The 15,495-nt window shown below is 34.9% G+C and overlaps 1 protein-coding gene across 1 annotated transcript; it reads left to right on the forward strand.

The window, feature by feature from the left end:
- The first annotated feature begins 8,183 nt into the window (after positions 1-8,183).
- Positions 8,184-14,957, forward strand: LOC120189343 (18S rRNA (guanine-N(7))-methyltransferase RID2-like). The gene is made up of 5 exons (XM_039192648.1): positions 8,184-8,227; positions 8,546-8,596; positions 8,711-8,860; positions 14,406-14,517; positions 14,676-14,957. The coding sequence occupies exons 1-5, from the start codon at positions 8,184-8,186 to the stop codon at positions 14,838-14,840; spliced, it is 522 nt and encodes a 173-aa protein (XP_039048579.1). The 3' UTR covers positions 14,841-14,957.
- The last annotated feature ends 538 nt before the right edge of the window (positions 14,958-15,495 follow it).

Raw genomic sequence — 15,495 nt, forward strand, 5'->3', positions numbered from 1 at the left:
CATATGTATGTTTAACCATGTATTCCATATCATATCACATGTTCATATAATCTCATAGCTTCTTTCACATATACATGAATCACTTAGTCTATTTCATGTAATTCTTTTCACTTCTCATATGATTTTATATTCATATCTCACATATTTCATATAGTCACTTGGCTTATTTCATTTCACATTGGGCATGTCTCATAGCAATATATCACATGCATATAATCATGTAACATATATAATAACTTATATCCATTTCATGTATCCATGCACATATCAAAATCATAAATCAAATAACATTGTATTATTACATACTTTGTTCCATAGCCATATATTTACATATCTTATACTTACCTATTTACCTCTATTTCACACATAGTCATATAATCACGTATATACTTACGCATAGATCATTTTCATACCTAAATCATATAACACCCAATTCTTCCTCATAAAGTTATATATATTCATATAATATATTATCCTATAAGTAAATACTTATCTTATGGTTTGGTATCATCATTTATACTCAATTCCCTTCACTAATATATTATTCTCATAGTACTCTATAGTCTAATCTTATTTAACTCATCACCTTTCTCATGTAGTCATATAAATCTATTATATAAATTCTTATAATTGATCACTTATACTATTAACATGTATGGCCACTTATCATATAACCTATTTCACATTCCCATGCAATCGTATAGACCATTCATATTAATTCCTTTCACAATACATGTATTCACACAATCAGTTAACACATATTGTAATATATATCACATATACCCAAATCAAACATATGCCTATGATCATAATTAATGCATTATAATATAGGAATAGACTCGTCGCAAGTCTTATTTCCATTAAACATCATAAACTAACTTGTATGCACTCACCTGGCCTCACTAGTCCATTCCAATCTCTTATCTTCCCTTTTTATCGATCTTACTTGTCAATGATTCCGGAACTCGTTTAGGCTCTGAATCTACATAATTATACATTTTAAGACAATTATTATATACCTATACCTTGTAATCGGATACTAGAAACTTAAACGAACTTATTAAACCCATATTCACAATTTTCCTTTAGGGGGAATCGGTTCCCTCCTGTGGGGGTATCGGTTCCCCCATGACATTCTGGAAATTTTATTCGCTTGAAGGGGTATCGGTTCCCCTTGAATGGGTACCGATTCCCCTAGCCCAGAATTACATTTTTGAATTCGAAAATCCCTTCATTTTCAGCTCCATACCTCATACTTCACTTCCATTAATATTCCTAACTTTCATACACATAATTAAACTCGTTTCTACTCCATAATCACTTCCTTAAACTCAAAATCCTATCTTTTACATGATATTCAAGAATCATACTCAAATACCAACATGTTCTAACTTTAATTCTACCACCTTATACTTCTTAATTAGCTTGATAACAAGTCAAATCAAACTTCAAATTCTTATTATGACCTCTAATCCAATATTTCATTCAATGGCTTCTAACCTTTAATCTCCCTTAACTTACAATTCTTTGAGTTTCTACAACTCTTTTTCCTTCTATAATCTTTCTTAAGGCTTCCATAATTAAAACCATGCTTGAATTTGAATGATTAATCAAGAGAAATTAAACTCACCTTAGCTTGGCTCTTCACGTTGAAGAAGAAAGAAGAATCAAGAGTTATCTGGAAACTCTTGTTTCTTTCACTTGGATATTATAATACCCATTATCTATTATTTAATTATTACCTTTGCTCAATGACCCTTTTACCCTTTTAGTTCATTCACTTAATAATTCATCCTACCCAACATCTTAATTCCTTCACTTTTCGATTAATTGAATTTGATCACTGACATTTTAAAATCTTACACTTTAATCACTAACCCGGTATGGAGGATGTTACAAATCTCCTCCTTATAAGAAAATTCGTCCTCGAATTTTCACTGCACATCTTAATAAGAACATATCTTCTAATGTTCTTATGTTGCTTCCCTGACTTATTCTTCTTGTCATCATCAAAACTTACTTTTCAATCCTTTAGTTTTCCAACTATCTTTTTTCGTTTATACATTCATCTTCTGTTGCTTATCATATAAACAATAACCAGTAATATCAATCCATTGTTGTCTTTTCTCTCATTCGATTATGCATTTTTCCTTTGACCTTTATAAAATTCCATATAATGTCACTCATCACGTTGACAGTAACATCCATCTCATCACTCTATTATGAATCCATCTATTTCTTCATAACTCTCTAATACCTTATAACCATACCAACTTGTATTCATCATCATTTGACCAAAACACAACTTTAAATCTTTTTCAATTGTGATTAAACATATACTTTAAGGAGTCAAACAATATTTTCACATCACCTTGCACACTTTTCGTGTTTCTATATCGAACTTATCATTTACACTTCCATACAATCCTACTTCATTCACTATATCACGTTTATGTAATCAAATATACAACTATATCTAATACAATTTCATCACAAAATCTTGTTAGTCAACGCTAACTCTTTCATTCTAAAGTACAAATCCTTATCATCTCCACACTCTTTCTTATACACAATACTATCCCTTTGTTTCAGATTCATAACTCTGATTCTATTCATATAATGTTACTTATCCTGTAGACAGTAACATCAATTCTTATCACTAAAAATCAAAAATCAATCAATTCATTTCTTTCCTCATTTTCTAATTAATTCCCACAATCCAAACTTTTACTCATTCTTCATCCTTGTCTGTATTACGATACACATAATCTCTTCATATAACCTTACTACTTTCTTACTTCTAATCAAACTTATAATTTGCACTTCCTTATAACCCTTTATCATATTTACTCATTTAAACACATCTTTTCATTTCTTTATCCATTTATCCTTTTATTATCAAAATCTTCTTATATACAAATCATATCTTTCCTTTCATGTTCACATACTCTTGTCTTATCACTTATTTTTATCTCTGTGTAACCATCTTCATTGCATCCTCATAACTTTGATATCCCTATTTTTTCTACCGATCTTTATTCTTTATCATCTTTTGTATTTGTATTTTCTTCTTTAAAGCCACTTTTTAAAACATACCAATGCTTATCTCTTTGCCTACATCATATCGGTATGATCAAGATACATAACCACATCCAGATTCATATCATATTTGATTAACTCCACTTTATCTTTCCTCCAATCTTATAACTCTAGCACCTTTACTCTGACAGCTAGATAATAACTTTTGTTCAATCTAGGGCACAAGCCCTATTATACCAATCATATACATCCTTTCCAATCTAAATTATCTCAAAATTCGTTTACTCAACTTATCAATACATCCTGAAATTTCTTTTGCTCAAACTCAACATTCTGACTTCCTGTGTCCTATAATCTGATCATCGATATACACATTCTCAAACTCTTCTTGTCAATCCTCAGCTTTACTTAAATATACAAATTCTTACTTCCTTTTCCTTTACTATACCACATTACTATGATCCAAATATGCAACTGTATCCAGATCCATTGCAGATTTGGTTATCATATCCTGACAATATCTTATAATCTTATAATTCCAGTACATTTTTATCACATACTCTAGTTAGCCAATGCTAACTATTTCCATCTTAACTGCAAACCCTTACCATAAACATACTCTTGTTTATGCGTAATACTATCACTTCGTTTCAAACTCATAAGCTCTGACTTTATACATCTTATACACTTGTCACTGATGCACTTATCCTTGAGTTCTTCTATACGTACTCACCACATCATTAGATCTTTTTAACATTCTTATGGTGACACCTGTTCACCATATTCTATCTTATCCACATAATAACAAAACTACTCTATATCGTGTTTCCGATTCAAAACAATGAAAACTTTTCTATCATTATTCAAATATGATTTCAACTTTCTGAAATCAACTTTTGATCTTACTAGGCATTTCCTGAGGTGTCCGCTCTTCATCCTACCTGGCCAGGGCAGGTGAATAGCTATCATAATCAGGAATATCACCTTTCACTTACTTCAAAATTATCACGATCGGATTTCTACTGTATTAAACTATTCTTATTCTATTAGCAAGACAACATATTCCTTACACTATCAGATCAGAAAATTTTCAATCTATGTTGGCATGTACACCTTTTATGACACTTTGGACTTCGGTTTATGCCGAGAATCGGCTAAACCTTAGCTCTGATACCATTAAATGTAACACCCCCAACCCGTACCCGACCCGGATACGAGTCCAAAGTGTCACATTGACTTTTCAAACATTTATTCTTATAAAATAGTGAGTAATTTAAAAACTTTTATAACATTTAACTTATTCAAAACGTTTACAAAATATATCAGAGTTCATACAATTTATATCTTTAGACTACATGCCAACTACACTATATATACAATATATATATTTTCTGATCTGACATTTGGTAAGGAGAACTGACCTGTCTTGCTCCGCATTACTCTTTACTCTTCTCGAAACCTACGTGTGAAATAATCACATTCTATGTCGAAGACTTAGTGAGGCATAAAAACTTATAATGCACTTTATAACATATATCAATACAGGCATGTTCTGTTATATCATGTTATACCAAATTACATGCTTTCTTCGTATCATATAAAATCATATGAGATTAATTACAGTAAATACATACATACACATAACTCATCATTAACAGTTTATCATATAATCACATACTTTTATGCTTAACCTTTTCAATCAAACACTATACACACACAACATCATATCATTTCTAAAACATTTATCATACCACTAACATATATTTGTTCATATCTCTAGATTAGCCCATGTACATATGTGAGAACTATAGATATGTGAGTTTATGGAGGTTGTGCACTAATGTTGTCACTACAGCTCATATAAATGCACCGAAGTGCCACATAGAATTGCACCGTAGTACCGCGTAGAATTGCACCGTAGTGCCATATAATAATCTCCATAAGGACCACATATTATTCCTTAAGAATCATATACATATACTAGGGATCAAGTATGCGTCTCACCAGACTTCACACATGTTCCAAAGAATACATATATGTCCCGAAGGACTACAATGTCCCGAAGGACCACATATCATTCCTTAAGAATCATATACATATGCCAAGGATCAAGTATGTGTCTCACCAGACTTCACACATGTTCCAAAGAATACATATATGTCCTGAAGGACCACATAGACCCTCGACTCTTGGCATGCCAACTATACCCCTAGCTCTCATGACACATAACATGGGCATTGTCATTTAACAGTTCACATTACTTGTCATTTCTCTTCTGTCACATACCATATGTATGTGTAACCATGTATTCCATATCATATCATATGTTCATATAATCTCATAGCTTCTTTCACATATACATGTAATCACTTAGTCTATTTTCATGTAATTCTTTTCACTTCTCATATGATTTATATCATATCTCACATATTTCATATAGTCACTTGGCTTATTTCATTTCACATTGGGCATGTCTCATAGCATATATCACACATGCATATAATCATGTAACATATATAATAACCTATATCCATTTCATGTATCCATGCACATATCAAATCATAAATCAAATAACATTTTGTTCCATAGCCATATTTACATATCTTATACTTACCTAGTTTACTCTATTTCACACATAGTCATATAATCACGTAATATACTTACGCATAGATCATTTTCATACCTAAATCATATAACACCCAATTCTTCCTCATAAAGTTATATATTATATTCATATAATATCATATTATCCTATAAGTAAATACTTATCTTATGGTTTGGTATCATCATTTATACTCAATTCCCTTCACTAATATATTATTCTCATATTACTCTATAGTCTAATCTTATTTAACTCATCACCTTTCTCATGTAGTCATATAAATCTATTATATAAATGCTTATAATTGATCACTTATACTATTAACATGTATGGCCACTTATCATATAACCTATTTCACATTCCCATGCAATCGTATAGACCATTCATATTAATTCCTATACTTATCACAATACATGTATTCACATAATCATTAACACATATTGTATATATATCACATATACCCAAATCAAACATATGCCTATGATCATAAATTAATGCATTATAATATAGGAAATAGACTCGTCGCAAGTCTTATTTCCATTAAACATCATAAACTAACTTGTATGCACTCACCTGGCCTCACTAGTCCATTCCAATCTCTTATCTTCCCTTTTTATCGATCTTACTTGTCAATGATTCCGGAACTCGTTTAGGCTCTGAATCTACATAATTATACATTTTAAGACAATTATTAGATACCTATACCTTGTAATCGGATACTAGGAACTTAAACGAACTTATTAAACCCATATTCACAATTTTCCTTTAGGGGGAATCGGTTCCCTCCTGTGGGGGTATCGGTTCCCCCATGACATTCTGGAAATTTTATTCGCTTGAAGAGGTATCGGTTCCCCTTGAATGGGTACCGATTCCCCTAGCCCAGAATTACATTTTTGAATTCGAAAATCCCTTCATTTTCAGCTCCATACCTCATACTTCACTTCCATTAATATTCCTAACTTTCATACACATAATTAAACTCGTTTCTACTCCATAACCACTTCCTTAAACTCAAAATCCTATCTTTTACATGATATTCAAGAATCATACTCAAATACCAACATGTTCTAACTTTAATTCTATCACCTTATACTTCTTAATTAGATTGATAACAAGTCAAATCCAACTTCAAATTCTTATTATGACCTCTAATCCAATATTTCATTCAATGGCTTCTAACCTTTAATCTCCCTTAACTTACAATTCTTTGAGTTTCTACAACTCTTTTTCCTTCTATAATCTTTCTTAAGGCTTCCATAATTAAAACCATGCTTGAATTTGAATGATTAATCAAGAGAAATTAAACTCACCTTAGCTTGGCTCTTCACGTTGAAGAAGAAAGAAGAATCAAGAGTTATCTGGAAACTATTGTTTCTTTCACTTGGATATTATAATACCCATTATCTATTATTTAATTATTACCTTTTCTCAATGACCCTTTTACCTTTTTAGTTCTCATTCACTTAATAATTCATCCTACCCAACATCTTTAATTAATTCCTTCACTTTTCGATTAATTGAATTTGATCACTGACATTTTAAAATCTTACACTTTAATCACTAACCCGGTATGAAGGATGTTACACTGCTGATGGATCGCCTCTCATTTTCAAGTTACATAAAGCCTTGTATGGGCTTCGACAGGCTCCCAGAAACTGGCATGATAAATTCAAGGCTAGTCTTCAGTAGATAGGGTTTATTGAGTCGGTACTGGATGTGTCGCTTTTTGTAAAGTGTGTGAACAACTACTACACGTTTGTGTTGGTCTATGTGGACGATATAATCATCACTGGTGAGTCTAAGGAAGATATAGAGAGGGTGATTCAACTCATGCAACGAGACTTCTCCCTTAAGGACTTAGGTGAGTTGAACTTTTTCCTTGGAATTGAGGTTAAAAGGAGTAGTGGCAAACTAGTACTCTAAAAAAAGAAGTATATTCTTGAGCTACTAGAAAGGGTAAATATGTTGAATGCTAACTCTAGTGCTACCCCAATGGTTTCATGAAGTAGGACAGGTACTTACTGATGCTCGTGAGTATAGAAGTCTGGTTGGTGCACTGTTGTATGTATGTCACACCCGTCCTGATATAACATTTAGTGTGAAAAAAGTTGCTCAACACATGCATGCATCATGTGAGTTTCATATGGCAGCAGTTAGACGTATACTCAGGTACCTGGCTGGTACCCTAGAGTATGGCCTCACATTTGTGGCTAATGAAGTAGGACATAAGGTCATTGCCTTTGCGGATGCTGACTGGGGTGGCGATGTAAATGATCGAAGGTCAGTTTTGGGTCATGCTGTGTTTCTTGGGAAGTGCCCTGTGGTGTGGAGTTCAAAGAAACAAAAGATGGTCTCGAGGTCGACCATGGAAGCCGAATACCGTAGTGTAGCTGATACAGCTGCAGAAGTGACCTGGATCAATGCGTTGCTAACCAGTTTGGGTTTGAAGCAGCATGAAGAACCAGTTATCTAGTGTGATAACACGAGTGTCATTGTGATGAGCACGAACCCGGTTTATCATGCTCAGTCTAAGCACGTAGACATGGATGTCCACTTCATTAGAGAAAAGGTTGCAGCCAAAGAATTGTGTGTTAGCTATGTTCCAACAAACTTTCAGGTGGCAGATGGTCTCTAAACCTTTAACCAAAGTTGCGTTCAAAATGTTTAGGGCTAAGATGTGCGTGTTACCGTGTTGAAAGAGGAGGATAAAGTATAGGGAATATTAGAACTAAGAAGCTGAGGTCAGTTAGGAGTTGTTAGAGCTGTTAGTAATCAGTTAGAGTAGTTACAAAGCTTCTAGACTAGGGCTAAACTACTGTTAAGTTGATATAAAACAATGTACTCAATTACTGGAATGAATGAGAAGATGCATTCAATGTTTATTGAATTCTATGCTTAGTCCAGATTACTAACAAATGTTGACAATTCTTCTCATGAGCCAAGACTGAGATTAAAGTATGTTGGGTTCTTACATACCTATTTTTATAAATTAAACCGATATTCGTACATACATACAAATGAAAAATGTATTTATGTAAATCTAATGTGATGATTCTCATGACTTTTTAGGGCATTTTTTGGATCATTATATAGATGCCTGGCAAGGGGAGAAAGAGCAACGCTCCGAGTATATCCTGAAAACCTAGCCCAGCGTGAACTAATTTTGAGTTATGCAATGCGTGCTGGATTTGCTGGTGGTGTGGTTGTTGACTACCCACACTATTCTGCATGAACAATTTATGAAATGAGTTAAAATTACCTCCTCTTTTGCATCTGTATTAATGTTTTGTTAGATTCAATGATGGATGCCTGAGTTAATGATGTCAAGTATATCATCGACACTGAGAGTTGTTTCTGCTCCATGACTACATATACTTGATGTTAACCAATTCAAAGCAGCCGGTGGGCAGCAAACAATTCAAAGCAGCCGGCGGCTATTTTTTGTCAAAAGTTTGGCAGATTTTGTTGATATTTTTAAGCATGGGAAAATTATTTTTAGTCACTAGACTTTAGGGTATTTATAAGATTAGTCCTTAAGCTTCAACTATAAATACCCTAGCTCATTTATCTTAAAAATCATCCCAAAATCTTCTAGTTCTCTCTCAAGTGTGTTGTGTAAACACCTGTAAATTTTCTCTTTAGTAAAAGATCTACAGTAATCCGGAGACGTAGGCACAATTGGTTGAACTCCATTATCAATTTCGGGTATTATTTTTCCGCTTTTATTTCGCATTCTCACTAATCTGGTTATAGGGAAATTAATTGTACTCAGTTTATTTCCCAACAAATGGTATCAGAGCTTTTCGTTGTGAATTTTGTCAATTTTTTGCGAGGATACTATTAATTACTATTCACATGAATAGTAAATTTTGTGAATAGTAAAAATTTTGTCGGTGATACGAATTTGTCGACGGAGGTGTTCTAATACACGGTGGTTCGCAAGAATTGTCGGAAACGATCCAAACAAAGCCAGATTCGAGTGGGAGCGATGGCTGCAGACGAAGGGAAGTTGAAAATTGAAAAGTTCGATGGTACGAACTTTGGCTTTTGGAAGATGCAGATTAAAGATTTTTTGTACCAGAAAAATCTATATCAACCTCTCTTAGGAAAACAACCAGAGGGAATGAAAAATGAAGACTGAGCTCTTTCGACAGACAAGCCTTCGGAGTTATCTGACTGACGTTATCTTGCAATGTTGCTTTCAACATAGCAAAGGAAAGACCACGGCGGGTCTTATGGTGGCTCTCTCCAGTATGTATGAGAAGCCATCAGCCTCAAACAAAGTGCACTTGATGAGGCGATTATTTAATTTGCGGATGACGGAAGGGGCATCTATGGCACAACACCTAAATGAACTCAACACAATCACAACCCAGTTGAGTTCAGTGGAAATTGAATTTGATGATGAAGTTCGAGCTTTAATTCTCTTATCATCTCTACCAGACAGTTGGAATGCTACTGTTACAGCAGTCAACAGCTCATCGGGAAATAATAAATTAAAATTCGATGATGTTCGGGATCTGGTACTGAGCAAAGAAATTCGACGGAGAGAATCGGATGAAGCATCAACCTCCTCAGCCTTGCACATGAAGTCCAGAGGGAGAACTTCAGAAAGAAATTAAAATCATGGCAGATCGAAATCTAGACGGGGAAAATCCAGAACGAGAAAGAAAGATTTTACCTGTTATAATTGTGGCAAGAAGGGTCACTTTAAAAGAGATTGCCGAGCACCGAAGAAAAATACCGGCGCACAGGATTCTGCTAACGTGATAGAGGAGATAGGTGATGCAATGATTCTAAGCGTCAACAGTCCGATTGAATCATGGATCTTGGATTCAGGGGCATCTTTCCACTCCACCCCATGCCGAGAAATCATGGAGAACTATGTCAGTGGTGATTTTGGGAAGGTTCATCTAGCTGATGATGAAACCTTGAAGATCGTCGGAAAAGGAGACATCCGACTAAAGTTGTCAAACCAGACCACCTGGACGCTGAAAGGAGTGAGACATATTCATGGCCTCAAAAGAAATTTGATTTCTGTAGGACAGCTTGATGGTGAAGGATTTAGCACAACCTTTTCAGGCTGTGAATGGAAGATTACCAAAGGAGCACTCGTCATTGCTCGTAGTAAGAAAACTGGTACTCTCTATATAACCTCAAATTTAGAGAATATCATTGCAGTAGCAGATGCTAATGGAAAATCAAACCTATGGCACCAAAGGCTTGGCCATATGAGCGAGAAAGGGATGAAGACACTTTTGTCAAAAGGGAAACTACCAGATCTAAAGAATGTAGATGTCGGACTATGCGAGAATTGCATCTTTGGCAAACAAAAGAAAGTCAGCTTTGCAAAGATTGGTAAGACACCCAAGGCTGAAAAGCTAGAGTTGGTTCATACTGATGTATGGGGACCATCTCCAGTTCCATCTCTTGCAGGCTCATTATATTATGTCACCTTCATCGATGATTCTACAAGGAAGGTGTGGGTTTATTTTCTGAAGAAGAAATCAGAAGTCTTTGATACCTTCAGAAAATGGAAGGCCATGGTGGAAAATGAGATTGGTCTGAAAGTCAAGCGGTTGAGGTCTGACAATGGAGAAGAGTACATAAATAGGAGATTCAGAGATTTCTGCGCAAACAATGGGATCAAGATGGAGACAACAGTTCCCATGACACCGCAGCAGAATGGCGTAGCAGAGCGCATGAATAGAACTCTAAATGAACGTGCCAGAAGCATGAGGATACATTCCGGATTGCCCAAATTTCTATGGGCTGAAGCTATCAACACTGCAGCTTACCTGATCAACCGTGGGCCCTCAGTTCCTTTGGATGGTAGAATACCATAGGAAGTTTGGAGCAAGAAAGAAATAAACCTTTCACACTTAAGAGTGTTTGGTTGTATTTCTCATGTACACATAGATTCTGCTGAAAGAAGTAAACTTGATGCCAAGTCCAACAAATGCGTCTTTGTTGATTATGGTGGTGATGAGTTCGGTTTTCGATTTTGGGACTACGAAAATCGAAAGATCATCAGAAGCAGAGATATCATTTTCAATGAGAATGTGATGTACAAAGACAGGTCAACTGTAGAATCAAGTAGCTCCAATACTGAAGCTGAAATAAAGGAATTTGCTGAGTTCGAGGAGATTTCTGGAAATAATGTTCCGATCACTCCTGAAGCAGTTCAAGAAGAATTATACACACCAGAACTGAGACTCTCCTCCAGAATTCCTAAACCAACCCAACGGTATTCTTCTTCTTTGCACTACTTGTTGCTGACTGACAATGATGAACTAGAGTGCTATGAAAGATGAGATTGACTCGCTTATGTCAAATCAGACGTGGGAATTAGTTGAATTACCATCAGGCAAGAAAGCACTCCATAACAAGTGGATTTACAAGATCAAATAATAGCACGATGGGAGCAAATGCTACAAAGCAAGATTGGTTGTTAAAGGCTTTCAACAAAAAGAATGTATTGACTACAATGAAATTTTCTCTCCAGTCGTGAAGCTATCTACAATAAGACTGGTGTTAAAAATTGTAGCTGCAGAGAATTTACATCTTGAGCAGTTAGATGTAAAGACAACTTTCCTTCATGATGATTTGGAGGAAGAAATCTATATGAGGCAGCCAGAAGGTTTCATAGAGGCAGGCAAGAAAAATATGGTATGCAGGTTGAAGAAGAGTTTGTATGGTTTAAAACAAGCTCCTATACAATGGTACAAAAAGTTCGATAGTTTCATGGGTAGCATTGGTTTTACCAGATGCCAAGCAGATCATTGTTGCTACATCAAGAGGTTCGACAACATCTTCATTATTTTATTGTTGTATGTTGATGACATGCTCGTTGCAGGCTCAGACATGCAAGAGATTATAAACTTGAATGCAAAAATTGTCGAAACAGTTTGCTATGAAGGATCTGGGCGCTGCAAAGCAGATTCTTGGGATGAGGATCAAGAGAGACATAAAGTCGGGACTTTGATGTTATCACAGGCTGAGTACATCAACAAAGTACTCTCCAGGTTCAATATGCAAGATGCTAAACCAGTAAGTACACCTTTAGGTGTTCATTTTAGACTCTCCAAAGAACAGTCACCAAAGACGGAGGAAGAACGTGCACACATGGTGAAGGTGTCGTATGCCTCAGCAATTGGAAGTCTAATGTATGCCATGGTTTGTACCAGACCAGATATTGCTCAAGTAGTGGGAGCTGTTAGCAAGTACATGAATAATCCGGGCAAGGTACACTGGGAAGCAGTCAAATGGATCCTCAGATATCTGCGGGGTACCACAAACAAAGCACTTTGTTTCAAAGGTGGAGATGCGATACTGACAGGCTATGTAGATGCTGACTTAGCTGGAAATGTTGACATCAGAAGAAGCACTACAGGGTATGTCTATACTCTCGGAGGAACTGCAGTGAGTTGGGTTTCTCAACTACAGAAGATAGTTGCTCTCTCCACAACTGAAGTAGAATATGTCGTTGTTACGGAAGCCAGCAAGGAGATGGTGTGGCTCCAAAGTTTCTTGGAAGAATTAGGCAAGAAACAAGAAAACAATGTCTTGTACTGCGACAGTCAAAGTGCTATTAATCTAGCAAAGAATCCGTCTTTTCATTCCAGAACGAAGCACATACAATTGAGATATCATTTTATCCGGTCTCTTCTGGAAGATGGGATTTTGAAACTTGAAAATATTAGTGGAGCTCAAAATCCGGCAGACATGTTAACAAAGACGGTGACTACGGACAAACTGAAGTTGTGTTCAGCTTCAGTTGGCATGCTAGAGTAACAAGACTAAAAAAGTTGATGCATTGATCGAGGTGTGAAGACAGATTAAAATCAGTCTTCAAGTGGGAGATTGTTAAACAATTCAAAGCAGCCGGTGGGCAGCCAACAATTCAAAGCAGTCGGCGGCTATTTTTTGTCAAAAGTTTGGCAGATTTTGTTGATATTTTTAAGCATGGGAAAATTATTTTTAGTCACTAGACTTTAGGGTATCTACAAGATTAGTCCATAAGCTTCAACTATAAATACCCTAGCTCATTTAGCTTAAAAATCATCCCAAAATCTTCTAGTTCTCTCTCAAGTGTGTTGTGTAAACACCTGTAAATTTTCTCTTTAGTAAAAGATCTACAGCAGTCCGGAGACGTAGACACAATTTGCTGAACTCCGTTATCAATTTCGGGTATTATTTTTCCGCTTTTATTTCGCATTCTCACTAATCTGGTTATAGGAAAATTAATTGTACTCGGTTTATTTCCCAACACTTGCATCTATGTCTTTTGATTGTTTTCGATTAACTTGTTTTAGATCGATTGTTTATGTATCTTGTTGGACCATCTGTTTTGAAATTGTTTTAAAAAAAGATTCACAGTCCCATTTGCTGAGTTTTGCAAGGCAATGCAATGTGTTGCATGAATTTGTCTACAACATTTCATGATTACTGATGTTATTTTTCTGCTATTCTGTCCTAATGGGTGTATTTATCTTAGCGTTCGATTCTTTTTACCTTGTTAATTACCTCGTGTACTGAGCGTTTGCATTTGTGTTTATAATACATTCGCCCATCGATTATATGCTTTTTTTCATTAGTGCTGGGAAGGTGCTACTGCTTCTAGCGGCACGGGATATAATTCTGGTGAAAATATGCATTCAGGAAGTTAGGAGAGTTCAATATCCCTTTTAAGTGGATAGATGGGTTGAATTGACATTTCATGATATCATTTTAAGTGCTCTAACATGAACTAATCATCATCTGCCAGTACCAAAAGTAGAAAAGAATACCTTGTCCACACTTGTGGCCCGCCAAAAGGTGAAGATAGAGAGAGTTGCTCCGATGATGAGAGCAGTGGAGATGAAGAAAATCAGACGGTGAGCCTATACATATATATAATATCACATCACATTATTGCCCTTTCCTGGTCATTTATTTTTTTATAAAGAGGAAATAAATAAATGAGTAGATGAAGGGGTTTACTGCTTTGCTCATAGTTGCTTCGGTCGATTGTTGTATTTCCGGGGTTTTGCAGGTTAGCATTTCGGACAGGCATAGACCTAGGAAAAAGCAGAAAATAAACAAGAAAGGAAAGGGCAGAGAATGGGTGTTGAGGAAGAAGGAACAGATGAGAAGGAAGGGGAATGCCGTTCCCCCAGACACCAAATACACAGCTCGAAAACGCAAAGCTCGCTTCTGACGATGGCTATTATGTTATAATCTTGAACATGCCGGTTCCGGAATTTTTGGCGATGAGCTCGTTTACATAGTAATTACTATAGTGGCTAATATATGTTTTTTGTTCTTGTATTGATACATATCTTGCTATGTTTACGTAGTAATTTTAAAGGTAAATTCTATCTTAATCACTTGATTATTAGTTATGTTTTGGTCATTGGATTAAAAAAATACTTTTTTGTCACTTGAAGTTAATCATTAACTTATTAATGGATGGATATGTGATCGTTTAATAGTCGGTATAATAATATATTTTTAACGATGTGTATCAAATTAAAACTTAAACTATTAAAATAAAATTTAAATTAAATATTAGATATGATTTTAAAAGAAAAAAATTAAAATATTAAAATGTAATAAAATTAATAATTTAAAATTTTGAGATTTATTTAAACGATTTTAAATTGTTTACTATTTAAATCAACCGGTTGGTAAGAGCATGGATATGATGAAATTAAAAGTATCGTTCCTATCAGTAAATTAATAAAAAAGAAATAAAAGACCACAATAAAAGTTTAAAATAACTAAACTAACAAAGTTAAAGACGAAGATGTCATTCTATCTTCAGAAAACCAATCTTTTAATTTTAGTTTTATACTATAATTTTAATATTTGAA

This window comes from Hibiscus syriacus, unplaced genomic scaffold (assembly GCF_006381635.1).
Source record: "Hibiscus syriacus cultivar Baekdansim isolate YM2019G1 unplaced genomic scaffold, ASM638163v2 tig00116954_pilon, whole genome shotgun sequence".
NCBI classification, from domain to species: domain Eukaryota; kingdom Viridiplantae; phylum Streptophyta; class Magnoliopsida; order Malvales; family Malvaceae; genus Hibiscus; species Hibiscus syriacus.